This window comes from Phasianus colchicus, chromosome 5 (genome assembly GCF_987193195.1).
Source record: "Phasianus colchicus chromosome 5, bPhaCol1.hap1.1, whole genome shotgun sequence".
In the NCBI taxonomy this organism is placed as follows: Eukaryota; Metazoa; Chordata; class Aves; order Galliformes; family Phasianidae; genus Phasianus; species Phasianus colchicus.
Genome location: NC_143440.1, coordinates 59333287 through 59360776, shown reverse-complemented (window position 1 = coordinate 59360776; position 27490 = coordinate 59333287). Strand labels below are relative to the sequence as shown.

The following is a 27490-nucleotide window of genomic DNA, read 5'->3' as shown; positions in this document are numbered from 1 at the left end:
ATTTATAAAACAATATATATATTTTTATATATTTATATATATATAAGAAAACTTTCCAGTTAAAAAAAAAAAAAAAAAAAAAAAAGGCGGTATATCAAAATACGGTAAAACTTTGGCCGTCGATCGCCGAACTCTGATTAAAAAATCTCAATTAAGAAGGCATTGTGCTGTGATCATTGCATCCCACCCTCCGCTACCGACGGCGTTACACCTCGGCTGCCTCCTGGGCACACATCACCACTGAGCAGCACTGGTGGATCCATAAAGGCTGAAGGATGCATGGAAAGCTGCGCTCCCAGTGCGCTTGCATACGTGTTCTCCTCAATGGGAAGGTCCATCTTCTCCCCTTAGTGCTTTGGAATACAAATGATTGTCTGTATGCTTGGTTGGAGAGAGGCATATCCTTTCTATAAAGGTATTTTGGAGCAGGAATAAAACAAAGATGGGTCTATTAGATCCAGACATATATAAACATATGGACTTTGATATATTTATATATGTGGCTCCTGTGTATCGGGAAGCATTACTGTGACACTATTACGGGTGACATTCTCCACTCTCCTTTGCCTTTTTTGGGGGTATTTTTGGTTTCTGGATTTGTTTTTGTACAACAAAGCCCCACGAAGCCCCCGAGCAGCACTGCTCAGAGCCGGGCTCCAGCCTTGCTCCCCCATGCACAGACATCCCTGGTGCTTATTGCTTAATTCTCGCTTCCCATACTGGCCTTTGGGGTATTTACATCTCTTTGGCTTGACTCAGACGCAGCAGTCTGGAGTTTTTTTCCCAGCAGACAGTGGCAATGCTAAGGACAGGGGTCGGGTGTGGGGAGAATCCCCATCTTTGCCACTGGGAAACCGCGGGTTGGCTTCGGCAGGATGAGCTCCTTGTGCTTCTCCGAGGTGAAACAAGACGATTCATGCACACACATCGACTTCCAGAGGCAGAAGGACGCTGAGGGACCCATCCCCATCCCCCTGAGCTCAGCCGTCCCCACGGCAGGGAGGGTCGGGGTTGGCCACAGTGGGGCTCGGTGGGGCCTGGCCCCCCCCTGGGCAGCAGCCAGCGCCATCCCCACCGCCCTCAGACGACGAACTCGGGGACTTCATCGTGGGTGAGGTCCAGTGAGAAGTATTTGCTGGTCCGTTTGGCGGGGAAACCCTCCTGGATGTTGAGGCACTGCCGGGCCAGGCAGCCGTTGCAGTAAAGGCCGTCGTCGCCGAGGCCGTGGCCGCAGCCGAAGGTGAAGCTCTGTGCCGTGTCCTGGCACAGGTCTGCCAGCTGCAGGAAGTCCTTCTGGTAGAGTCGGATGTCGTCCAGGCTCAGGCTGTGCCGATCCGTCGACGTTTTGGGTTTCCTGCACGCCGTCTGCATGAGGGAGAGGCGGTCAGGGGTGTGTGGGGGGGATGCAAAATGCCATTGGGAGGAGGGATGGGGGGGTGAGGAGCGCTGGTGGCACCCACCTGGGGTAAGGAGTCGGTGCTCTGCCCACGGAGCTTCACCACCGTCTCTGAGGAGCTGGAGGTGGAGGAGCTGAGCTCCTTTACGATCAGCCCTGCGTGGAATCACAGAATTACTCAGGTGGGAAAAGGCCTCCGAGATCCCCCACCCCAGCCTACCCTACCGTGCCTCAGTGCCACATCCCTCAGTGCCACATCCTCCATGGACGGTGACCCCACCACTGCTGGGCAGCTGTGCCCAATCAGCTTGGATGTTCAACAGAGGGAGAGGAGGGCACACAAAAATGACACCCAAATCCAAAATTATTCGCATTGGCTCCATCTGTGCCACCTTTGTCTCCTTGTGTCTCCAGAGGTCTCCCATCATCGCCTGCTTGTTGACCTTTTTTGGCCAACCATGCCTTCTTGCAGAGGTTTCCTGCACAGATTTGTGCTTCACTTCCATAAGCATCACCCAAAAAAGTTAAAGTTTATCCTCCCCTGAAGGAAACCTGCACCTTTCTCAAGATTTTTACATTTCTATCAGGCTGAACACACCTCATCTCCACCTCCAGTCATGGGACGGATTTTCCCTGCATCCCAAAGGAATACTAATGCTAATTTTGGTCTGCCCAGCACTGCATCACACAGGATGAAGGAGGAGATGCAGGAGCAGAGGTGAAGGGGAAGGTCAGGTTGGATGTCAGGAAAAGGCTGCACCAGAGGGAGGTGGGCAACAGGTTCCCAAAAACACTGAGCTTGCCGGAGTTCAAGAAGCATTTGGACAACGCTCTCACACATAGTCTGATTTCTGGGTGGTCCCGGTGTGGAGCCTGGAGCAGGACTCCGTGGTCTTTAGGGATCCCTTCAACTCGGGATATTTTGTGATTCTCTGCTTCCACAGAGCGTGGCATTACCTGAGTGCCCGTTGAACTTGCGTGACAGCAGCATGTCCTCGGTGATGTACACACACATGTCGGGGCTCACCTCCAGCGCCAGCTCACCCGCTCTCTCCAGCTCCCGTGGGTCATCCACCAGCATCTCAATCTCTGTGCCAGGAGGGATGGGGACGCTCACCTCCACTCCTCCCTCCCACCAAACCCACTGACACCCGACTTGCACACCCTGGAGTCTCTCACCGTCGTCCTGCAGATCCTCCTCCAGCCGGTCCTTGCCCCCGCTCTCCACCCCGGAGGTGTGGGAGCTGCCGTGGCTGGTCATGGAGCTGCAGGTCTTCAGCTTGCGGTGAACGCCGGCGTCCTCGGGTCCCACATCCCGGGGTTTGGGGTCGGCCTCGATGCCTGAGGTGTGGGAGCTGCTGTGGCTGGCAGTGGAGTGCCGGGACAGGCGCTTGTGCCGGATGCTGCCGGCGCTGCTCCCGCTGGCACGCGAGCGTTTCTCCAGCTGATCCATGTCCAGGTCCAGAGTGTCGCTGATGTACGACTCGCGGTACTGCTTCTTCTCTGTCAGGACGGACACACAACACGCACGTGGCACACAGCTACCCCCCGGTACCATGGGACAATGATCCAAACCCAGCTGGGGGCTACAATGGGAGCCAGCACTGCTTGATGGCATTTGGAGACCGCTGGGGGTGGGTGAGGAGCTTTGGGCCTGCTGGGCTCTGTGCTGTGTCCTTCCTTCAGTGGAGGAGGAAGGAGAGAAGAAGGAACGGGAGGAGGAGAAAGAGGAAGAGATGGAGGAAGAAGAGAAAGAAGAAAAGGAGGAGGAGGAGAAGGAGGAAGAAAAAAAGGAGGAATTGGAGGAAGAGAAGGAAGAAGACAAGGTAGAGGAAGAGATGGAGGAGGACAGAGAGAAAGAAGAGGAAGGGGAAGGGGAAGGGGAAGGGGAAGGGGAAGAAAGGGGAAGAAAGGGGAAGAAAGGGGAAGAAAGGGGAAGAAAGGGGAAGAAAGGGGAAGAAAGAGGAAGAGGAAGAGGAAGAGGAGGAAGAGGAAGAGGAAGAGGAAGAGGAAGAGGAAGAGGAAGAGGAAGAGGAAGAGGAAGAGGAGAAATAGGAGGAATTGGAAAAAAAGGTGGGAGATGAGGAAGAGGAAGAGAAGGAGTGAGAAAAAAAAAGGAAGTAAGAGGAAAAGAAGAAGGAGGAGAAAGAAGAGGAGAAGGAAGAGGAAGAAAAGGAGGAACAGTAGGAAGAAGGAAAGGAAGAGGAATAGGAGGAATTGGAAGAAAAGGAGGAAGAAGACAAGGAGAAGGAGGAGGTAAAGACAAAGATAAAAAGGAGGAGGAGAAAGAAGAGAAAGAAGAAGAAGAGAAGGAGGAGGACAATCTTATATTTGTGCAAGGGCTTTCTGAGCTTGGGGAAGGCACAAGTGCCCTGGGAACACTGCACTGAAGCACTGAGACCCTCAGGGACCACAGCAGGGCATGCAACCACTCCCAGGGGGTCTGCAGGGGAGCATTTCTGATCGGACAGGATCAGAACAGGACCGCCGCGGGAACCTGCAGGGCAGCTCCACATCCACACACAGGCAGGATGTGGGGAACATTGGGCACCTACCCTCGTTCTCCTCCAGCCTGCGGACCTGCCGTAGCACGGGCTGCAGGTTCATGTACAGCCGGTGGCTGCTGCTCAGCAGCTGCAGGAGGTGGCGGGAGCGCAGCGGGCAGCCCGTGTAATAGATGAGCTTCCTGGCCGAGGGCAGCCCGTCAGGAAGGATCTCAAACTTCTTGCCCTGTGCAGGAGATGGGGAAGCTCAGTCCATTCGCAGCACTGCGCCACGAACCAGCCCTGCTGTGTGCGGCTCCGCACTCACCACAAACACCAGTTTGCCCACGTTGGTCCAGGGGAAGTCATAGAGCAGCTGCTTCTCCTCGTCCAGGTTCTGTAAGGAGATAGAGGGTGGTGAGGCACTGGAACAGGTTGCCCAAGGAGGCTGTGGATGCCCCATCCCTGCAGGCATTCAAGGCCAGGCTGGATGTGGCTCTGGGCAGCCTGGGCTGCTGGTTGGCGACCTGCACACAGCAGGGGGTTGGAACTGGGTGAGCACTGTGCTCCTTTGCAACCACTAGGATTCTATGATTTGATGATAAAGGAGGATGGTTGTGGGGGCATCCTGCAGGGATGGAGCTGGAAGCAGGAGCTGCGTACCTGGAAGATCTGAATGCCCCGCGTCGTCAGCCCCAGTGTCAGCGATGCATCCACCTCCCTCTTGTCCTGAGGGGAAATATGAGATGCTTTTAAATTTGCACCATAAAGTGCAAAGGAGGGAAGGTTTAGGTTAGATGTCAGGGGGAAGTTGTTTGCTGTGAGAGTGGTGAGGTGCTGGAACAGCTGCCCAGAGAGGCTGTGGATGCCCCGTGCATCCCTGGAGGTGTTCAAGGCCAGGTTGGATGGGGCCCTGGGCAGCCTGGGCTGCTGTGAGATGTGGAGGTTGGTGGCCCTGCGTGTGGTGGGGGGTTGGAGCTTTGTGATCCTTGAGGTCCCTTCCAACCCAAGCCATCCTATGATTCTATGATAAAGTGAATAAATCTGCCCCCCAAACCCAGCTGTCCTTTCTGGTTACCCCATTTCCTGTTGCAGCAGATGCTGCATGCTGGGCTTGCACAATTAATGATGCACACACACTGCAGGTTGCATCCTCAGCTGGTCCCACCTCACCTCCCCAAAATGCCCATACCTAAAGAGGAAGCCTCAAAGAACCTTCAAGAGGTGATAGCTTTAAGCTGTGCCGGGGGAGGTTCAGGTTGGATATTAGGAATCACTTCTGCTTCGAGAGAGCAGCGCTGCAGTGGCACAGCTGCCCATGGAGTGGTGGGGTCACCGTCCCTGGAGGTGATCCAGAGCCATGGATGTGGCACTGAGATACAATCAGTGGGCTGAGGTTGGGCTTGGGGATGAATAGAAGGCTGGATGGGGCCCTGGGCAGCCTGGTGGGGGGCAACCAGCCCATGGTAGGGTTAGGGCTGAGCAGCAGCCCCACTCCCACCTTGTACAGCCTGTAGTAGTGCACGGCCACGTCGTCCAGCCGCACGGCCTCCTTGATGTACTTAAGGTGGGCTTCGGAAGCTGTCAGGGCAAACTGATCCTTGTGCATGTTGGGGATGTGCTTCAGGATGTAGTCCCGGCCCCGCTTCGCCACCACCTGGTTGAAGGAGATGAGAAGCTCATCCAGGGCAATGGAAAATCTGAGCAATGCCTTCTGCTGCAGAGATTTGCAGGGCTCTGTCCTTGTAATGCTCAACTTCCGGAGGCAAAAACCCCATCAGCAGCACAGAATTAGCCATTCCTACACACCAGGCTTCCCACAGGGCAGGGATACAGCCCTGCGGCCATCGTGAGTACGAAAAACAGCCAAACAGGCAGATTTGGGGCAAACCCAAGGAACGTTCATCATAAATCAAAGCAGGCAGCAGCACCTACAGCTTTTATTCATTTTCCCATCCTGTCAGCCTGGGCTGTGGGATGCTCTGGGGAAGGCTCAGCTTTTTGGTGTTGGAGCATTGCAAGTACTGCCCATCACTGCACCTCCTTAACTCATGTGTGTATCAGCCAGCTAACAACTGGGCTTTTTGGGGGTATGGGCTGTGCACAAGGACACCAGGGCTGCAGGGACTGCAGGGGACACGTAGGGATGGCCGAGTGACACCACAGTGCCAGGTGGCACACAGGGCAGCCCCATAGTGAACACCCCCCTAGCAAACACAGGGAAATCCCCATCACTGGTGTGGCCATGCTGACACTTACTGCCCAACCCCAACCCACGCCTACAGCTATTTGCAGCCCCACAGTTGTCACTGGTTATTAATAACCACAAAGTGTGGACACAGCAGCATCACCCCTTCAGCTGCAAGCAGAGTGCAGAGAGCAGAAGGAGACGCCTCGAGCCCTACAGCCTCATGGCACGCAGCACTCACCCAGGCAGGAAAATAGGCTTCAGGCTCGAAGTACTTCCCATAGTGCTTGTTGCGCTTGAAATCTCCTAGGTCAGCTTGCAGGGCGAAGGCAGTGAGCAGGAAATAGGCTTCCTCTCGCAGCACACACTGGGAGTGCAGCACTTGCTTGCGCAGGTGCCAGTAGTAGTAGTACCGTGCCGTGCGGTCGCTGCAGGGATGAGAAATTTGGGGATGCTGGAGGGACCCCAGCAGCTGTGCAGTTTGCAGCCAGGATCCACAAAACCCCTACAAAACCCTACAGCCTTACAGAAGCATCTCCACGTGGTCACCGTGTCCCCAGCACGTCCCAGAGAGGGGCAGACCCTGACAATGGTTTTCTGATAGCTCCCTCCTGGCTTTGAGCACGTGAGTGATAAGCTCCTAAATCTGATGTCCCCAACCCCCAAAATCATAGAATCATGGAATCGTTGAGGTTGGAAAAGACCAATCCCAACCCATCCCAGCATGCCCAGTGACCACATCCCTCAGTGCCACAATGTCTTTGTTATGGGATAGGAGGAGGGTCCCTGCTGGTTCCCGCATTCATGGGGAGGGGTCACTTGGCACAGTGCAACTGAACTAACAGAAAGGGGTGAGCACTGGGTGCCTGAACACTTCTGAAAGATGTGCCATTTCCCATTTCTTTTGCAAAAATCTGGTTTTCTGGCAGTGCCCTGGCCTCACACCTGATCAGCCGGCCGTTCTCCACGTAGTACTGCACTCGGAAGTGGATGATCATGGGGGGGCCAAACTGGTCGATCCCCTGAAACGCAGAACACATTCAGGGTCTCTGAGGACATCCTGGTGTCACACTGTGACCGCCAGTCCCCGCAATGCACCGGGCTCCAGTGCTGCTCTCAGCACAAGGGCTGGTCTTGGCAATTCCCCTCCCCAGCACCGCCTCTCATTTTCCCCCCAAATCTGCCTTATACCAAAAACCAAAAGGGATTTGGAGTTATAAAATGTAAAGGCTGCCACCTTCGGGTCGGCAGCCACCTTCCCCATCCCTCCTCCGTCCCATTCCATCCCATCCCTTCACCCATTGGGAAACAAGGGAGGAATAGGATTCCGGTGGAGGACACGTCCCCACGTCGCGTGGTGGCATGGCACTGGGGTGACAGCCACCGAGCACTGCCCTCACCCCTCACACCACCCAAATGGGCTCTCAGCACCATGCCCACCCCCAGCCCGCGGCTGCGCAGGGACAGTGACCTGCGCCGGGGACAGAGGTGGCCTTAGTGCCGTCATCTCTCCATGCAACACCTCACCGCTGACCTTGCTGGCCTCCTTCTTCCATTCCTTGGGGCAGTACTTGTAGAGTTTCTGGGCCAGGTCCATGTAGACGTGCTCATTGTCTGGGGGGGGAGTTGGGTAGGATGAGCATCACAACGCATCCCCATTGTCACCGGGGCCATGGGGTGAGCCCCACACTTACTCTGGATGACGCTGAGCCCAAAGAGGTGGCAGTCCTTCAGCCTCAGGAGGTCACACACCTGCACGAGGAGCTCGTGGCATAGGATCTTCACCTGTGGAAAGCACACGTGTGCCCTGGGTGCAAACCATGGACAGCAGCACCCGCCCCCGCCGTGTCCCCAAGCAGTGTCATCAGCTGGGGTCCGGGTCTTGGTTTCCCATGGGGACCACATGTGAGTCTCCATGAGCAAGCCAAAGTGGGCAGAAAACGGAATATTGGGTAGCACCAAATTAAAGAAAGAAGCCAAGTGTGGGAATTTCGTGCCCGGTGCCCATGGTTCAAGAAGCTGGAGAGCGCTGAGTGCTGACGCAGAGGGATGTGCCATGTGCGTTTCTCCAGCAAGGAGAGGGTGATGGGCTCAAAATGAAAAGCAGAAGCCAAAACAGGGCTTGGAAAAGAGCACCCCAGGGCCCACAAGCTTACGTTGATGATGATGTTGAGGGAGTCGTCGTTGGGGAGGAAGATGCACACGCTGCGGCGGTCCTGCATGACTCGGTTGTTGTGGAAGGGCAGCTTGTTCATCGTGGGCAGCACGGCCGGGCTGGGCTGGGGGCAGTGGGCACCTCACCGGCAGGACGGGGCGACCTCGGTCCCCACGGGCGCCATCCCTGTGGGATAGGGGTGCTAAGCCCCACACCAGACCCCATCCCACAGCCCTACCCGTGGCATTCGCACCACCCGTGACACTGCTGGCCTTCCCTTGGGCAGCGTGGGATTGCAGCTCAGCCCCCAAAGCCTGAAGCAGCGGTTTCATTCTCCCGGCTCTATTTCAGAAAAACCTCAGAAATGCCTTTCCTGGCATCGTAGAATAATAACCAAAAAAAGTCTCTATGCTGGGAACACAGCAGGCTCTTCTCTGCCATCTCCGGCCGCAGGACCCGCACCCCTTCCGGAGCATCCCTGTCTCACAGAAAGCCAGCAAGACTGGGGTGAGGAGCCAGGGCACTGCCACCCCTCACAGCCCAGATCCCAGGGCAAATATTCCTGGAGTGCTCTTGATGCCATCACTATCCACACGGACACATGTGAAATAACAAGCACGGATCTTTAGAATCAAAGCAAATCCCTCTTTTTTTTCTGAGGACGCGATGGTGCCTCTCTCTTCACCAAATAATAGCTTTGGCCTACATGAAAACATGTTTGGTTTCCAAAACCATTTCACTATTTCTAAAGCAGAGAAAGAAGTGCCCCAAGGCGAGATGATGTTAGGTAGCTACTGGGGGTTAGCAGGAGTTGGGAAATCCAGAGGGTTTGCACCACCAAGGAGTTGTGCAGCCTTGGATCACGGCTGTGCCTTGTGTACGTGCATCACAGCTGCGCCTGCACCGTAAATGTGCACTGCATCCATGCACTGTGACCATGCAACATGGTTTTGCCTTGCACTGTGGTCATGCATTGTGGTCATGCACCACATGATGCCTTGCATCCATGCAATGTGGCTGGCGCTGCGCTCGTGCCTAGCATCTGCACACCATGCCCATGCCCAGACATGATCAATCCTGACTGGGAGCGAGCAGCACAGTGGCCAGGCTTGTTTCAAGCTTCATTATAAATCCCAGCAGGGAACAAAATGGGGCTGAAGGTATTTGGTGAGTGTCCACACCCCGGCCGGGCACCTGGCAGCTCCGGTGCCCGCTGCAGGGCTGGGTGTGATGCAGCTGCGGCGGGCGGTGGTGGGGAGGGCAGCACACCTCGGGGCTGGGTGTGCTCAGTGCCAGCACCCTCTGCACCCACTGCCACCCAAAGGTGCCCCGCAGCCCCCGCAGCACCGCCCCAACGCAGCTCCCCAAAAACGCCCGCCGGCACCGGGCAGAAAGGCTTAAAAAAGGAAAAGCAGCCCCAACGTGCTGCTGTTGGCTAACCCTGAGCCGGGGGCAAACTCCATCTCTCTGTGGTCGATAGGAAAATTCCCAGCAAACAGGTATTTTTCTCCCCTTGTGCCCAAACAAGCACTGACATGAGCGCCTAACATGCATGGCTGCGGGCTGGGAGCGGCACGAGAGGATTGCAGCCAGGCTCAGCCCCTCGGATTCCATTTTTTGTAGAGAGATCCCCAGCAAACTTTCCCCACAAGCAATTTTGAGCAGCCAAGCAAAGCAGCTGCAAAATCCACGCAGGACGGAGGGCTCAGGCTCGGCACAGCTATATGGTGGTGCTTTCCCTTTGGGAACGTGGCTCATCCCCAAAACGCACCCATAACGCAACACTCGGGTCCCCCCCAGCTGCACCAAATTATATCAGTACACCCTGCTCATTTGCTTGTTTTTAATAACTTCTGTCCCATCAGCTCTCTCCCCCCTTCTGCCCTCCCCAGCTTTTGTTTCAGCGCTGCTGAGCCACAATAGCGGCGAACGAAGGGATTACGGGAGGGCAATCGGAGAGGAAAAGCAGAACAAAGTGCAGGGCTGGATGGGAAGATGAATTCACGGGGCAGGAATTTCTTGTTTGGAAGAGTTCAGAGTCGGTTTTGCCCCACATCACAGGGCGCAGGTATGTGCAAGCTGTTCCTACAAGTTGTAGGGCCGGCGCTCAGCGCAGCGTCTCCGAACCCGACAGCCACATTAATGCACGCCTGCGGTCGCCCCATAATTAAAATCGTCTCCGATTCTCCACGAACTCAACAGTTTCCTCATAACGAGCAGAGGGAGATGAAAGAGCCCTTCAGTGGGAAAAAAGGGCCGGGTTATAAATATGGCATTACTTCATCCACCACAACGCCGGTTGGGTGCTGCGCTCGGGGCCAGCGCTGCCCCCAAAGGACTGCAGGGACCCCACGGCCATCAGCTTGGGGACATCTGGGGACATTCGGGATTCCAAACTGGCCCCCTGGGTGCGTGCAGAGCTCCATCCTGCAGGACAAAGCCAGCCTCATTTCTCGGGTTTTTTGGAGATACCGAGCGCCGTCCCAAAGCTTCACACAAACCACTGCCATCAGAAACCAAAAATGCACGACAGCCACTCGGGTCTCCACCAAGGAGGAGCTGCAGGGCGGCTGGCACCCGGCTGGAAGCAATTATCCCCGCAGCAGAGCCAGGAGGAGGAGAGCTTGGAGCTGTGGGTTATGTGAGGAGAGCGGGGAACAGAGGGGCTTTGTGCGCCCCGGCACCTCACGCCTCGCCGCCCCATTCAACCCCCCACGCCTTCCGGGCCTTTGTGAGACATTCCCCAGCCCCGTTAGCACCAAGGCAGGTGTTCCCAGTGCCACCAAGACGACATTTCCCAGTGCCACCAATGCAGGATTTCTCGGTGCCACCAAGATCTCCTGGTGTCACCAAGGCTCCCTGCGTCACCAAGGTAGGATCACTCCTTGACACAAAAGGAGGATCTGTCAGCATCACCATGGCAGGATCTCCCAGTGCCACCAATGCCTCCAGTGTCACCAAAGGAAGATCTCCCAGTGCTCAAGCTGCAGGATAACAGCTCCAGAGGATGCACACACTGCTGCCTCCACTTCCATGGGGAGCGAGCCCATGCTGACAGCAGCATTCGTAGCTCCGTTGGGTTTTGGCCTTGGACTTGCTGTGGGTTCTGCTCTCCAACCACAAAGCAGCCATAGGGAGCAGGGTAATAAAGAGCCATTTCCAAACTATGGAAGTCCCTCCGAAAACAAAACCCAAGCCCTACAGCAGCTTCATGCCTGGGCGATGCCTCAACCCCAGGCAAACTCCCCAAATGCGCTTTTGGGAAGGCTCAGAGGATTTCTGTACAGAAACCCCTTTTGGGAGCCCCATCCCATGGCCATGCTCCGAGCAGGAGCTGAGCTGCCACAAAGCAGCTGGGGCTCAGCTCTACGCCCCCCAGTTATGCGTGGTGTAGCCCCAGGACAGGGCTGATCTGCCAGGGGAAGGAGATGAGGGTTCATAACCACACGTGGAGAAGCGCTGCCCTGCCCCGAGCCCCAATCCTCACCCACGGGAGCGGGTTGGTGGTTGCAAAACCGCCCATGTCCCAGGCAGGATGTGCCAAAACAAGCTCCATTTTACACCGAAACGAGCTCCATTTTATGCCAAAACGCACACAATGATGCCTTGAACACCGACAGCCCCATCCGCTCCCTCCAGAGCTCACAGCATCTCTGTGTCCGGCTCCAGACTGGGGCAAACAGAGCTGCAGTCCCCCACTGGAACCCCCCCAGCTGCCCCAAATTGCTCCATGCAGCCCCAAAAGCACCATCGTGGCCGCGCTCGCCCTTCCCCAGCAGGGCCTGAGAAACGTCAGAAAATAAAGCATCAAACTAAATTAACGAGCCAGGCAGATATTTTAACCACAGCCACAATTTGTATATTCCATCTGGAGTCCACAGCGCTGCTTTTTTTTTTTTTTTTTTTTTTTTTTTTTTTTTTTTTTTTTAGCAGGAGGGAGCTGACATCATCTTAATTTGAAATTCGCATTTATTTTTACATCTGGTCTGAATTAATCCTTTCCAGAGTGCCGACTTTTCATGTCATGGAATAATTGCTTACAGATTCGGGGTTCGGAGAGGCTGAATAAACCCGAGCTCCAATGAAAGGACCCCTTTACAAATAGCAGCAAAAAGGCAGTGCCTATAACCAAACCCCGGAGCGCCTTCGGGACGTGGGGTTTTACACAAAACATTGCTCTCAAGCAACAGAGACCGAATCAATCCGCGCTCAACCGAGGCATTAGAGAGCCTGGTGGAAAAACACCGACACAGCACAGAGCAGGAGAGCTCCGTGCACAGCCAACGCGTCCTGGAAGGGCTTTAAGAGTTTGGCTTTAAGGGTAAAACAGCCCCGTGGATGGGGAATGCTCAGCCACGAGTGGGGAAAAGCTGATTCTGAACTGCAAGATGACAGCAAACACATCTGGCCACGTCCTTCCCACTGTCACCACCCCGTCCCCACAGCCAACCCATGGCCACGATCACCTCGGTACCTCTTACCTCCCCGGCGCTGGTCCTGCGGTGATGGCACCCATGGGTGAGGGCATCCATGGGTGAGTGGCACCCAAAAGCAGGAGGAGCCACAGATAAGAGAACCCACAAGCGTGGTTACCAACACACAACAGGATCCATGGGCAGATCCCATGGGTGACACATCCCGTGGGGAAGTGTAACCCACCAGCAAGAGGACCCATGGGTCAGGAGAGTGGCTGATGATGGGACCCGTGGGGCAGAGGTCCCATGGGCAAATACAACCTACAGGTCACATGGGAGACCACAAACCATGGGTGATGGGACTTATGGGTGGATGTAAAAATAGGCAATGGGACCAATGGGTGAACATAAGCCATGGGCAATGGGACCTATGGGTGAAGATACGTCATAGGACGTATGGGTGGATGTAACCCACGTGTAATGGGACCTAAGGGTGAGTGTAATTCATGGGGGATGGGACCTATGGGTGAACATAACCCGTGGGTGATGGGACCCATGGATGAACACAAACTATGAAGAAGAGAACTTAAGTATATAGGGATTCACAGGTAAGAGGACCCAGTGATGAGATATCTCATGGACAAGTGCAACCCATGAGCAATGGAACCCACAGGTGAATGCCATCCACTGGTGATGGAACCCATGGGTGGATGCAGCCCATAGGTGATGGAACCCATGGGTGGATGCAGCCCATGGGTGATGGAACCCATGGATGGATGCAGCCCATAGGTGATGGGACACATGGATGAATGCAAACCACACGTCACAGGACTTATGACCAGATGCAAGCCATGCACAAGAGGACTCACTGCCAACAGAACTGATGAGTGAGGGGACCCACTGGTGATGGGATCCATGGGTAAGAGTTCCCATGGGCAAGTGCAACCCATGGGCAATGGGATCCACGGGGGAAAGTCACCCATGAGCAACAGGATCCATGGGTGAATGCAAACCACGAACAAGAGAACTCATAGACAAGAGGACCCGTGAGTGATGGGACCCATGAGTGAATGCAACACTTGGGTGATGGGACCCATGGGTGAACGCAAACCAAAGGCAATGAGATCTACGAGTGAATGCATGGATGTAGGGATGTTGGGCGAATGCAACACACTAATGATTGCAACACACCAACAACAAGACCGACAGACAAGAGGTGAAGGTACCCACTGGTTAGAGGACACACAGACGAGCGCGGTGAATGAGCATGATTCCCAGGCAGGGGAACCCACGGGCAGGGATCCCACGGGCGAGGGGTCCGGGAAGCGAAGCTGGGGCCGGGGCGGGGGTTCGGCGGAGCAGCCCCGCCGCTGTTAAATTTCAACTCCCTGCGACTGGCCAGAGGAAATGACTCGCATTCCTGGAAAATGAAGCCACTCGCAGTTCTCCGGCACCAACTCAGCTTCCGAACGCAACAAGCCGCCGCGCCGCTCCCCGCCGCCCACCGTCGGCCCGGGCCCACCCGAGACAGCCCCAGCGGGCCGGCGGTGCGGTGGCTGAGCCGTGCCGAGCCGCGCCGAACCGAACCGAGCCGCGCCGAGTGGAGCCGGGCTGGGAGCGCGCTGCGGGGCGCCGGGTGCGCACCTACCTGCGGCTCCGGGGACCGCGCTCCGTGCCGAGCCGAGCCGTGCTGTACCGTGCCGAGCCGAGCCGAGCCGAGCCGAGCCGAGCCAAGCCGTGCCGAGCCGAGCCGTGCCGTGCCCAGCCCAACCCGCCGCCCCCGCCCCTTCCCGGGCCGCACCGCCCCGAGCGGCACCGGCAACGCCTCCAACCCGCCTCGGCGCTGCGCCGGGATAGGAGGGGGGCAGCGGGCAGCACGGGGGGGCGGACGGCCCATGGGCCACGGGGGGCTGCGGGGGAGGGAGTGCAGCCCCGGGGTCCTGGGGGTGAAGCTGAGCATCGCTGCAGGGGGAAGCACGCAGCCCCAGCTCCCGGCGCTGTTTTACGCAGCCCATCCCGTGCCATCATCTTGGGAAGGGATGCCCCGTGGCCGGGCTGTGTCCCCGTCGCACTGCCCTGCCTCTCTCCAGCACCCGTCTCAAACGCTCAGACCCTCTGCGCTGCCACTGTGCCACCGAGGGAGGTCCCAAAGATCCCCACTCAGCTTTTGAGTGGGATTTCCATGCGGTCCAAACCAACCACTGGGCTTCCGAGCACACGATGTCTGGGACTCATAGAATCATGGAATGGATTATATTGGATGGGACCTTAAGGATCATCTCGTTCAACCCCCTGCTGCCGGCTGGTCGCCACTCATCAGATCAGGTTGCACACTATCCTATCCAAGCTGGCTTTGGGCACCTCTTTGGACAGAGAGCTCTAAGATGCCAACCATGCCACCAACACCCTGAGTGAGTGCTCAGGAACCATCAGGACCACAGCCTGATCCTGTGGCAGCTGCCACTGATGCCCCAGCAGCTGCACCATGGATGCCCTGTGCGCACAAAGGGCACAACGTGCACCTGTGTGCTGCTCTCCATAGGTGACCTGGGACCAGAATAGCAGCAGCAGACCCATAAATTAGCAGCAAAGCATCTCCACCGCACTCCTTCCTCCGAGGTGCCATATGGCGAGGTTGTTTTGGGAGGAGTTATTTATTCCTCACTTTTAAGCATCTATAGGCATCCTTTGGGCTGACCTGCGAGGCCGCCTCTGCCCCCGCAATCTCTGCATGGCTGTGGGAGAGAACAGCCGCTCGTTCCCGGACCTAAATAAAGAGCAGCTCTGTTGCAAACACCCCGACTCTCCTTCCTGAAATCTGTTTTCAGCCCGACGGATCAAGCTGGGTAATTACATGATGCGAGTGCACCGTGCTGGTTGCATGGAAAAATCCAGCCTGGCTGTTGGTGAGGGCTCGAAATCCTTGGGTTCAACAAGGAGGAGTGCAGGGTCCCACAGCTGGGGAGGAATAACCTCATGGAGCTGTACAGCTTGGGGCTGAGCTGCTGGAGAGGAGCTCTGCAGAGAGGGCCATGGGGGTCCTGGATGGCCAGCAGTTAACCAACAGCTGACCAATGGTTGACCTATGGTTGACTTATGGTTGACCAACTGTTGTTGACCAATGGTTGACCACCAGCTGACCAATGGTTGGCCCAGGGCAGCAGTGTGTCCTGAAGGCCAAGAAGGCAGTGGTGTCCTGGGATGCATGGAGCACTGCCAGCAGGGTGAGAAAGGTGCTCCTCCTGCTCTGCTCTGCCCTGGGGAGGCCACATCTGGAGCACTGGGGGCAGTTCTGGGCTCCTCAGTTCAAGACAGACGGTGGCTCAGTGACGTGCACAGGTTCCATGATGCTAAAGGCAGCCCCTTCCCCACTGTCACCCCTGGGGAACAAGGTGCCCTGCTGCAGAGGCTCTGGCACAGCCAAATAAAGCAGCAGAAAGAAGTTTTGCATGCCAGCAAAGCGATCCATAAACACAAATCTGGACGCTGTGCTGTGGATCCCGTGACAAATGCAGACAATTTCAGGCCAGGGCCACGAGCACCTCCCTTCTGCAGGGAGAGCTCGGAAAGATGGACGTGGGCCAGCGTCCGGCTGGCCGGCCTTCCTCATGGAAGGAAAGCCCCAAGGACGCAGGCGACAATTCTCTTTCACAATTCTATGGTTAAAGTTGCCAAAAAATCCCAAGCGGAAACGCAGATGGAAAATGTCAGAAGTGGAGGCTTTTTCTTTCTGTTTTTTGTTGTTGTTTTTTTTTTTTTTTAAATCTGGGCTACATGCATTGTGAGCTGTGTCCCAGGGAAAAAAAAAAAGAAAAGGATTTGTGGTTATGAGTGAAAATGTCACTCTCATAAAGCAGACAGCATTTTTCACAGTGGATGTGTTTACACGGAGAGGATGGGAGACAGCAGCTGCTCGCCACGACCCTGCATTATCTCCACTCGAGTCTCTTTGCACAGGGTTTCAATATCAGCATTGTTACTGGCAGGGATGGCAGCACAGACGTGAGAGCTCTCTTATCTCACGCATTTTTTCCCTATGATTTTGCTGATGGGACCAAAATGACAAACAAAGCAACAGAGTAACGAGTCGATTCATCCCACCCTCAGCCCCCAGCTCTGTGCAGAGCTCTGTTCCCCACTGCTCTGCCCCATGGTGCTGCTCAGCACGATGCTGGCTGCTGCATATCCCACCCTGCAGTGCCACGTGGGTCATCCTTGCTGTGACCCTGTAAGAAAGTGCACCAGGAAGGATCTAAATGCCTTCAGTGTGGCTCCGAGAGGTTTGCTCTGACCCCTTCCATGAGCTGGCCATGAGTTCTTCCATTTGTGCAGCTCGTTTTCATAAATGCTGATGAAATGCAGCCACAGAGGGGCTTCCAGACCCCTTGGGTGCATATTTAGTTGTATATAAGCCTTATCCTGAGGCACAGGGTGCACATAGGGACAGGGCTGTCACCTCCATGCAGGGATGTGTGGCACAGCCATGGCTCCAGCTGAGAGCAGGGCTCAGGGATCCCCCCACAGACAGCACGCAGGCAGAGGTGGGAGGCTGTGGGATGGTTTCTCAGCCCATAAAGGGAAGAAAATAAATAATGAAGCCCTGCTCAGCCCTGTGCAGAACCACAACAGCCGTGCGCTGCCACGAACTCCGGTGTGAGGCTGGGCTTCACCGTGTCTTTGCATTTCATGGGGGGTTCCCAAGGAAACTCAACCTGTCTCAGTTCTTGGGTAAGTGGTGAGTGAGCCCAGCACCATCCATCCCAGCACGTTCCAGTGCAACCCTGTGCATGTCAGCATCCCAGTGCATCCCAGAGTGCATCCATGGAGAGCCCGGTTTTGCCTCAGCTCTTTCATAGTGCATCCCAGTGCAACCCAGTATATCTTCTGCATCCCAGTGCATCTCAATGCATCCCAGTGCATCCCAGAGAGAGCCGGTCTCCACCAGGCAGGAACCAGCCCTGGGTGACACCCAGTCCCAGGCTTCATGGAGTGATGCTGGGCACATCCTGGAGACACAGGGCTGGCATGGGGTTGGCAGTGCAGTCCTCAAGGCCATCTCTCTCAGCCACGCCAGGAATGGAGCACAAGGGCCAGCCCTGCTGGGTGCTGGGATGGGATGGCTGCTGGTGGCACGCAGCCACAGCACTGGGGCAGGAATGCCAGCAACTCAGAGTCACCCACAGCCCCACTGTGGGGTTCTCGGGGAGGGGGGGGGGGGCAGACCCCCACACCTCCCATTCTGTTCAACCTGGTATTGCTTCTCCTGGGAAGTCAGCACAGATGAGCAGTGAAATAAAACTGTTGTGTATGGGGTTGGAAAAGGAAAATCCACCCTGAGCGCATCAAGTGTTGGTAAAGCCTTAAGGCCGGGGCCAAGCTGGGGTTTTGGGGGTTTTTTGGAGCTCTGGATTTGTCTGTTGTTTTGGTTTGTTTTTCTTTCCCCAGCCTGCTGGAGCTGCTGGGAGTGGTGGAAACGTGCGGTAATGCAGGAAAGGCAGCAGTGCGGGCAGGAAGGAGCACAGAGCAGGAGTATTTTTAGCCCGGCTGTGCGCCTGCTCACAGCTGCAGAGATGGTCCCATCCGGAGCAGGGACAGAACTCCCTGGGGGGGGTTCCAAAATGTAGGGCTGGGAGTGGGGAACCGCACTGGGGCTGCGCTATGGGCACGGTCAGGGATTCAGGACTATGAGACAGCAGAGAATCCACAGCACACAGCCTCCGAGACCTCCAATCACAGCCCCTGCCCAGCGGGTTTTAATTACGCACTCATATGACAGAGAGTTCTCCCTCACTCGCTCACATCTGGAAGGCAAACTGCAGGAACGGGGTGGAAAAGTCAGAAAGTGGGGTCAGAGAGCATCCTTGCGCCCGCGCGGCTGGAGGTGCTCCAATCTGCTCTCTCTGCTGCAGCTCTCGCGCCCTGTTTGCACCCATGCGTTTGGACCCACAGCTCTCAGCACCCATAGGTTCAGAGCAGTGCAGGAGGACCTCCCCCTCAGTGGGCAGGACTCATGGCAGCAGGAATACAGACCTATTTGGAGCCGGTCCCCAGTGGGGTCACTGGCACGGCGGTCCCACACCCAGCCAAACTCAACAGAGCTCTGAAAAATTGGACTGAGAGGTGAATCCTGGCTAATGTTTATCCAGCAGGTTCCCACAGGCTGGTTAATGCCATGCAGCTAATTAGCAGTATCCCTGAAGCCCTGCATCCTTACCCCCAGCTCTGATCAGTCATCTTAGATAAGACAATACTCGGGTCCCTCCCTTGGCACATGTATGGGCGCACACATCTATAACGCAGGACAAGGAGGTGCAGGACCACAGATGCACATCTAAGGGAGGAGATGTGAGGGACACAGGAACAAGCAGATGGTTTCCATCTGGATTCCTTCAGACAGAGGAAATAGCTTCAGTGGATGCCAAAGGGAAGCTCTGGGATGTGCAGCTCTGGATGCGCGCGGACCACCCGGCAGCGGGCAGTGCAGTGCTGTGGGTATCCCATGGGATAGGATCACACCCAGCACTGACCCTACTTCCTCAGGACGGGGTTTCTTTGCTTCCAGACCCACAGCAAACTCCTTCCCCAGGGTGTCCGGTTCGAATCACTGTGCTCATCCACATATAAGCAAAGGAAGAGAAAATGCCCCATCTCCTCTCAGCACTTTGCATCATCACAGCCCCCTGGGGTCGTGTCCCTCGTGCCACATCACAGTACCCAGCCATGTTCTCTGCCCACAGCACCATGGAGCAGCTGGGAGGGCTGCGTGGGGGCTGTGCACCCCCATCCTTCACTCCTTCCATTCCCCATTCCAGCCCAAGTGGCCACAGCCATTGCTGCCCCATAAGGACTCTTGGAGGCTTCTTTGTGAGTTGGTGCTGATCTGGCATTGCTCTCACACACTCAGACCATCACCATACTCTTAAACCTCGGGCAGCTTTTGGGAGACTGCACACAGTTGGATTCCCATCACAGAGAAGTCCTTCCATGTGCTCTGTTCCAGGTCCTCACCCCAAAATTAGCATGGGTTCCACCGTGTTGGGTACCACCAGGATGGGTACCATTGGGATGAGTGCTGCCAGGATGGGTACCATTAAACTGGTACCATTGGGATGGGTACTACAGGGATGGATACTGGGATGGGTACAAATGCAGCCCCAAACCCCTCTGGCCAGCACTGCCTGTTTTCCATCACCTCAAATGCAATACACTCAGTTGCTGGAAGTTATTTAGCTCTCCAGGGATATCAGCTGTTGCTGCTCCAGAAGTGCACAGCAGGGATCCTACAAGGAGCTCACAGAATCAAGCTGGAGAAACAATGCTCAAAATGCTTCTTTTTTCCAGTAGAGGCCCCTATTTTTCAGGTATAACCAGGTCAGTTTCCAAGGAGGAAAAGGCCTTTTGCATTTCTCCATCACGGAGCTCAGCAGACACTCCTACCTGCAGAGCAGGATCGGAGGCTTCAGTCACCTGCCCCTGCTTATGTTTGTGATCATGTTGGATCCTAAGCTGCTACATTAAAAATACAATTAAAAATTTGCATCGGGCCTCACACCCAGCCTAAGCTGATACCACACCTCCTCCTGCCCATGTCCATCAGACACTGCAATTACCAGCACAGCCCTGCAGCAGGGATTGCTCAAAGCTCTCCTGCCAGAGCCTGTGTTTGTGCTGCTCCTTATGATCCAAAATAGGTCACTCACTGCTGAGAGATGGAGTCACCCGGGGGCATCTCATCTCCATGGGAAAGACTGAGGTCTGCAGGGCACAGTGAGACCAGCAGCCATTCTGGTGGTACCCATCCCAGTATCCATCCTGGAGGTACCCATCCCAGTACCTATCCTTACAGTACCCATCCTAATGGCACCAGCCTAATGGTACCCATGTATCCATCCTGGAGGTGCCCATCCCAGTGGCACCAGCCTAATGGTACCCATCCCAGTATCCATCCTTGCAGTACCCATCCCAGCAGTACCAGCCTAATGGCACCCATCCTGGTGGTACCCAACGTGGTGTAATCCATGCTAGCATCCATCTCAATGGTACCTATCCCAATGGAATCAGTCTAATGACACCCATCCTGGTGGTACCCATCCTGGTATCCATTCTGGTGGCATCCATCCCAAAGGTGCCATCCCATAGGTACCCACTCTGGAGGTATCCATCCTAGTAGTACCCATCCTAGTGACACCCAGCTTCATGGCACCCATCCTGGTGGTATCTATCTCAGCATCCATCCTAGCAGTACCAACCCATGAACCACCCAACGTTACCCAGCACAGTGGTACCCACACCCTGGTGGTACCCATCCCAGCAGTGCCCATCCCTGCAGTGTGGGAAGCCTCCTGCAGCAATTCCCGGGCCAGCCAGGTGGGGTAAGCATGCAGGAGACATTTAATTACAAGGTGCCTGGTGTTTTTCCAGTTGCAGAGGGCTGGCTGCATCTGCACTACATGTGCTGCATGGTTTTAGTCCTGCTTGACAACTAATTGGCAATTAATATCTTTGCATTACGCAAACAGGTTACAAATGTTCCGCAGATCTGTTCTTTTTTTAATGCTTTTGCATTTGCACTGACGCTCTGAGAGTTGTAATGCTACTCCTTTTTGCTACAGGCTGGGAAAAAGGGTGTTTGAGGATGCAAAAGCACTGCATCCAGCAGCACCCAGCACAGCTCAGAGCCCAGGGGACGCCAGCACAGCAGCTGATGGAGAACCGGGCGAGGGCTGAGCCAACCCATTAACTGCAGACACCTCTAATTGCAGTGCATGGAGGAGCTAGGCAGATCATGAAGAACAGCCCGAACAACCAACAGTGTGATTTTGCTCCCTGTCGTGCTCTGTGCACGCTCCCATCTGAAGGAGGGTGAGGACAAAGTGGGTGATGGATGGGGAACAAGCAGAGGCACTTTTTCCTTTGCTGCCTTTGCCCAAACGTTTTTGCTCACGAGGAGGAGCACATCAGTGAGCACTTAGCTTCCTGGGGTATGCATGAGCTCCTTACAGAAATATCCCTGCTCCTTTGATACACGGTTTGCATTGAAGGTAATTAAAGATTAAACAGCAAAGCCAAAGAAATTTAGATTTTTTTTTTTCCACCAGAGATGAGATAGAGACAGACCCAGTTATCTATCAGATGGAGACACACCATTAGGGAAATGGTGGTAGGGAAACCACTTGGCTGTGGTTGCTGCTTGCTTTGCTCTGCACAGGACCACGACACCATGGGGCAGCACAGAGGCATTTCCCAGCTCTGCTTTTCAGTTGCAGAGCCCCCACCCCAAAACAAAGCTGTTCCCCACATAGGGACACGTGTGGCAAACCTCTGCCCACCTCCTGCTGCCAGCTAGATGGGCGTTTCTCCTTCCCTCTTGCTGCACGATGGGAAAGAATGAAGAGCAGGGCAGAATAGCAGGAAAATGCATGTATTTTCCAAGTGAAATGACACTGCTGATATCACAGGGATAACAATTACCTGTTGGCTCCTGTCTGCTTTTTTATGCCTCAGCTACAAAGCCTTGGTGCTGGAAGCATCCTTCCCATCCAGCTGGGAATAATGAGGCACTGATAACCTGCTTATTAGCTGGGCCAAATCAGCAATGGATGCCCCATCCCTGCAGGCATTCAAGGCCAGGCTGGATGTGGCTCTGGGCAGCCTGGGCTGCTGGTTGGCGACCTGCACACAGCAGGGGGTTGGGACTGGGTGAGCACTGTGGGCCTTTGCAACCCAGGCCATTCTAGGACCTATGATTCTGTGATTAATATTACAAAGCAGCATCCTCCCTTCCCTCTCCATCCCCCATCCCCATCCTAATCACCATCACCATTCCCCATTCCCATTCCCCATCCCCTTACCTATGGGACCCTGTCATGCAGCAGCTGGAGAAAAATCACAGCTTTTCCACCAACCCCATTTTTTCAGTGGGCTTCTAGCTGAACCCCAGGTTTTAAGGAGCACGTGGGTGACTACACAGCTAAGCCACTTCCCTGGGGATGAAAGCTCCCAAAAGCACAGCGTGGCAATGGAGCAAAGCCAGCCCTGGGGACATGCAGTTTGCAAAGCCACCGAGCGTCCCTCCTCCATCCCCTGCAGCCCTTCTTGCTCTATGTCCCTCTCTGCTCATCACTCATGGGAATACCAAACAGCAGCACTGCATCCTACCTGCAGCACAAGGCTCCCCAACCCCAGCTGCTAAATGAGATGAAAAAAGGCATTTCACTTCCTTGGAATGGCCAAATGTGAGACCTGGGGGAGACAACACTCACCATCACCCTCCTGCCCATAAACAAAGGGAGGGGAGAAGTCCCCAAACTGCCCCAAAATATTACGGGATGGTTTGCAGCCAATGAGCTGGAGGGTCCCCACACCCACAGCTGTGGGCTCCAAGCAGGGAGGGAAGCACATATTTCCACCCCAAAGCTGGCTGATCGCAGACACAGTGGGAAATTCCCCGCCGGCAGAGCCAGAGCCTCCGCGGGAGGAGGAGGAGGAGGAGACTGCCATCAGCACGAGGATCCCAAACACAAACAGCAGAGCCAGCGAGCACATCTGGAGCCCTGCATTCCATCACAAGGTTGACCAAAAGGAGGTTTTTTCCACCCAAATTGAATGCTGCTTGTCTTATCCCCCAGGAGACGACAGCCCGTTTCCACGGGCGCTTTGGGGAGCTGCATTCCCCAAACCATACACAGCAAATCCTCAATGCCTGGTGCACCACTCCACCACCATATCAACCCTACAGCAAGACCCAGTGATGAACTGAGCCCACATCTCACCCCAAAACCTCCCCACGTGGGGTCGGGTGCAGCAAGCTCAGCATGTTGCTGCATGCTGGCACAGAAGCAATGCTTCCCCCAGCTTCACCTTGTTCCTCCCAGTCACAGCATGGGATTGCTTCACCACGGGGATGGAGCAGTGCTGGTGCCCCCCACAGCCATACGGTGCCAAATCCCATGGGCAGCCCCATACTGCCTTGACTTTGGGGCAGCCCAGGGGGCAACACAAGACCATGCACCCAATGGGCAGCACCCAGGAGTGACACGTGCCATGGCCCTGCCTTTTGCAGAAAGTTTGCTGTTGCATTTCTGGCTCGTTTTTAGTGGTTGTTTTTTTTTTTTTTTTTTTTTTCCTATTCCCAGAGGTTTTGACAATGATTTGTTTTTCACTTCTTACATTTGTTCTCTTTCTCGTTTCCTTTTTTTTTTTTTTTAATATCTTAATATTTTCAGCCAACGCGTTGCTGAAATCTTTTGCCTCTTACACAACCCACCCTCCACGCCAACACAGATCATTCATACACCCAGAGAATGGCCTGGGTTGCAAAGGCCCACAGTGCTCATCCAGTTCCAACCCCCTGCTGTGTGCAGGTCACCAACCAGCAGCCCAGGCTGCCCAGAGCCACATCCAGCCTGGCCTTGAATGCCTGCAGGGATGGGGCATCCACAGCCTCCTTGGGCAACCTGTTCCAGTGCCTCACCACCCTCTGGCTGAAAAACTTCCTCCTCATATCCAACCTAAACCTGCCCTGTCTCACTTTAAAACCATTCCCCCTTGTCCATTCATCCACTATTAAATGAAATCAAAGATATGATTTAAAAAAAACAACAAACCACCACACACACAAAAACCAACACAGCGGCATCTCACAGCCTCCATTTGCAGCTTGCTAAAGACTCTCCCCAAGGAAAACCTTCTTGCTTGCCAATGCTCTCTCCACTTCCAGGCTGTGCATGGCTGCGGGGTCCCGAGGTGACACCCAGGGCTGGGACACCCGACTGGCTGAGCCGGTCCTCCACGGAGATCTGATGGGGAGGGAGGGGCAGCAGGGCAATTACAGCCTCCTCGCCTTAATAACCCTTGCTGCTTCCCCGAGTCCCTATTTACATCGTTTTCGTAAGAGTAGTAATTAACGTCTCTCCACTAAACAACAGCAGACCCTCCTGTTATTAAAAGCAAAGACCCAGAGATGGAAATGAAGCTGATCTTTGAGTTTGGGGAACCTTCAAACCCTCTCTACAAAATGGCCGAGCAGGATTTAGGGCTGAATGCCCATGGGTTGGATGTACCCACGGGGTGGATAACCTCCTGGAGAACAGCCCCAGCCCCTTCTCTCCCCCAGTTTTGGGGATATTTCCACCCCTCTGAGCTGCTCCAAGCAAAAAGCAGCAAATGGGGCTGGGGGCTTAGCGACAGCTCTTCCCTTGCTTTGGAGGAGCTATCAAAAGGAGTTGAGAAAATTAATTACACACTAAGATGAGTAATTAAGCTGATTTCCTCCGTGAGGGCACGGAAGGAAATGAGCTGGATAAGCTGTAATTGTTTAAAAAGGGACATCCCATGAATACAAGCTTTGATGGCTGGGGGTGCACGAGGGTGGGACACTTTGGGACCGTGGATGGTGGCACTGGAGGTGGCACAGCAAAGGCTGCAAGGTGAGCAGCAGGACTGCTGTTGTCTGAAACCAGGGCAAGGATCCATGCTGAAAACAGCAGTCTGCTCTGGGGGAAAGGAAAAAAGGAGGAGACTTGGGGGCTCTGAGGGTGTCAGCAAGCCATGGGACATGCAGAGCTCATCTCCAGCACAAAGAGCAGCCAAGTAAAGCGATGTGTGTCAGCACGGAACCAGGCTTCATCCCAACCTGAGCAGCTCCAGCAGGTGCAAGCATCACACCGGGCAGGGATTTGCATGGGGTTGGCTCTGTGCAAGCCCCAAAGTGCTCCCAAACCCCATCCTTAGGCTGGACACAAGGCAGGAGCTCCTGCAGGAGCACTGGGGTCCCTGGTCCTACGGAGGGGGCTCAGGTGTTGGGGATGGGGATGGAGCTGATGGAGAACAAGATGGACAGTGCTTGTGGGCCCTACCTTCCCCAGGTACCACTCCAGCCTTTCTTTCCTCCCATTTTCCCATCAGTGACTCACTGGACACATTATTTTTTTTTGCCCTTTTTTCCCCTCCTACCTCCTGCCTACCCCGGTGCTGCTTTGGGAATCCCCATCAGAGACAGTGCAAACAAAATCAAATCCAAACTGACTGATCTCAGCCAAACAACCTTTCCCCTAGAGCTGGGTGGGGGGTCTGGAGATGACTCCATCCCCACCAGATCCCAAGGACCCCACTCTCATCCCTGCACGTCTCCTGTTCCCAGGCACGTCAATGGGACACAGGGAACACAGCCAACACTTGGCCAACCTAGTCCTCAGCAAAAGACTGAACACAACAACCTTGTGGTCACCTCAAGGTCCTCCATGGGAAAGCATTCGCAAACACAAGAACTTAATGGTTGTGGAGTTGTAAAATCGTAGAATTACAGAATTATAGAATCGTAGAATCACAGATTCATAGGTTACGGAGTCATCAAATCGCAGAATTGTAGAACTGTAGAGTCATTTAATTTGGAAAAGACCTCTCAGACCACCAAGTCCAACCACTAAAGGCTCGAAGCCACATGCTAAGATGGCACCCCAGGACCAGGTCACCCCTGTCACCACCCTTCCCTTCCCTGAAGTTAAAAGCACGCACAGGCTTTCCTACCTGCAGCCGGGAACATCTACGAGTCGGGATCCTTCAGCAGCTTCATGGCGAGCTCAGGGCTATCTCAGCAGGGCTGGAAGACAAAATCACCATAGGAAGGGCTCAGCATCCCCGTAGGCATGGCCACTCAGAGCCGTCCTGCTGCAGGATGGTGGGGCTGCACCAGGCTCTCCACCTCCTCCTGGGAACCGCGCTCTGCTGGCAGGGACCTGCCCTTTTCTGAGCGGCATCCAACACCCAAACGCGTGTTCTTACCTGCTTGGAGGAGGATGGGGGAAGGCTGGAGCGCCCTTCCGAGAAGCTCATGGGTCTCAGCGAGGTGTGGATGGTGGGTGGCTCCTCCCGTGCTCCGGCCAAGCAAGGCGTTATGGCAAAGGGTGCCACCGAGCCGGGGCGATGCGGAGGGAAGGCAGCGCGAGGGCTGCGCGTGGCCACGGTCCGCGTGGATCGGCCGGTTGGTTCACAGTGCAGCTCTGATCAGCAGGTACATTGATGTCAAGCTGGGACTTGCCTCCTCGGAGAGGAAAGGGAACAGCAGAGATTACTAAGCGATGCAGGAATGCAGTTTGTTTAAGATGAGCAATCAACACAGAAGAGTAAAATAATGACAGATGCGCAATCACATTTCCTGAGTCTCGAACCATGAGATAGAGAATTTAAACACCACTTTTCCCAAGATCAAGAAGAGGAGCCGTTTGGCCAAGAACTCATTTGCTTACTGATTTCCCCGGCGTTAAATCCTGTTTCCCGGATCTCTTGACATACTTTGCCGAAGCGCTCCGAGGCCGGGGCTGCTTTGAAGTGAGGGCAAGCAGGGCGAGAAGGTGCTGTGGAAACATGGGAATGCTGGCCGGCCAGGCTGGCTTGGATCAGAGATTCCTGAGCGTTGCTTAATTGGCTTATTTAAATGAAAGATGATGAGATAAATTTCACATGGCTTTTCCTCGGGGGAGCAGTGAGCGATGGGAGGCAGAAATCAGGGTCTGGGTTAAACCAACCCTCTCAGGGTGGGATAGGGGACAGAAGGAGCGGTGTCCCCAGGAAAAGCCTGGGCATTGTGGAAGGGATCTGTGTAACCTGCTTTTCTCAGTGTGCCCCATCCTCCTGCCCCAGCGTTGCAGAAAAGGGAAGGGGCCTCCAAAGCCTTTGCGTGGTGTTTGCTATGGAGGAGATGATGGATAGCCACCAACGTTGGCACAAGTTGGGTGCACTTCCCACATCCAGGCATGGGGTGGGCACCTTCCACCTCTTCAAGAGCCATGGAGATGTGGCACTGAGGGACGCAGACAGAAGGTGTGGTGGGTTGGGCTTGGGGATCTCAGAGGC

The 27490-nt window shown here is 55.0% G+C and overlaps 1 protein-coding gene across 3 annotated transcripts; it reads right to left on the bottom strand.

The window, feature by feature from the left end:
* Positions 1-66: 66 nt before the first annotated feature.
* On the bottom strand, positions 67-26675 carry FRMD6 (FERM domain containing 6). 3 transcript variants are annotated; one of them, XM_090141939.1, is made up of 15 exons: positions 26420-26675; positions 26165-26237; positions 8224-8408; positions 7762-7852; positions 7539-7681; positions 7013-7089; positions 6309-6495; positions 5381-5536; positions 4543-4608; positions 4208-4276; positions 3952-4126; positions 2576-2899; positions 2354-2485; positions 1461-1552; positions 67-1365 (listed from the first exon to the last, which is right to left on the bottom strand). In XM_090141939.1, exons 3-15 carry the CDS (start codon positions 8320-8322, stop codon positions 1081-1083), a joined length of 1896 nt encoding a protein of 631 aa, XP_089998065.1. In that variant the 5' UTR covers positions 8323-8408; positions 26165-26237; positions 26420-26675; the 3' UTR covers positions 67-1080. The 3 variants fall into 3 exon arrangements, with proteins under 3 accessions (XP_089998065.1, XP_031458155.1, XP_031458156.1); XM_031602295.2 differs by lacking the exons at positions 26165-26237; positions 26420-26675 and adding an exon at positions 14286-14424; XM_031602296.2 differs by lacking the exons at positions 26165-26237; positions 26420-26675 and adding an exon at positions 14286-14424 and having other exon boundaries at positions 7602-7681.
* Between the last annotated feature and the right edge of the window lie 815 nt (positions 26676-27490).

Bases quoted from the DNA above. Each gene is read 5' to 3' on its own strand.
- FRMD6 (XM_090141939.1), bottom strand. From the start codon at position 8,322: ATGAACAAGCTGCCCTTCCACAACAACCGAGTCATGCAGGACCGCCGC. The intron at 4,127-4,207 runs GTGAGTGCGGAG...TCTCCTGCACAG, and splicing joins TGGGCAAACTGGTGTTTGTG to GGCAAGAAGTTTGAGATCCT. The intron at 1,366-1,460 runs GTGGGTGCCACC...TCCCTCATGCAG, and splicing joins GCACCGACTCCTTACCCCAG to ACGGCGTGCAGGAAACCCAA.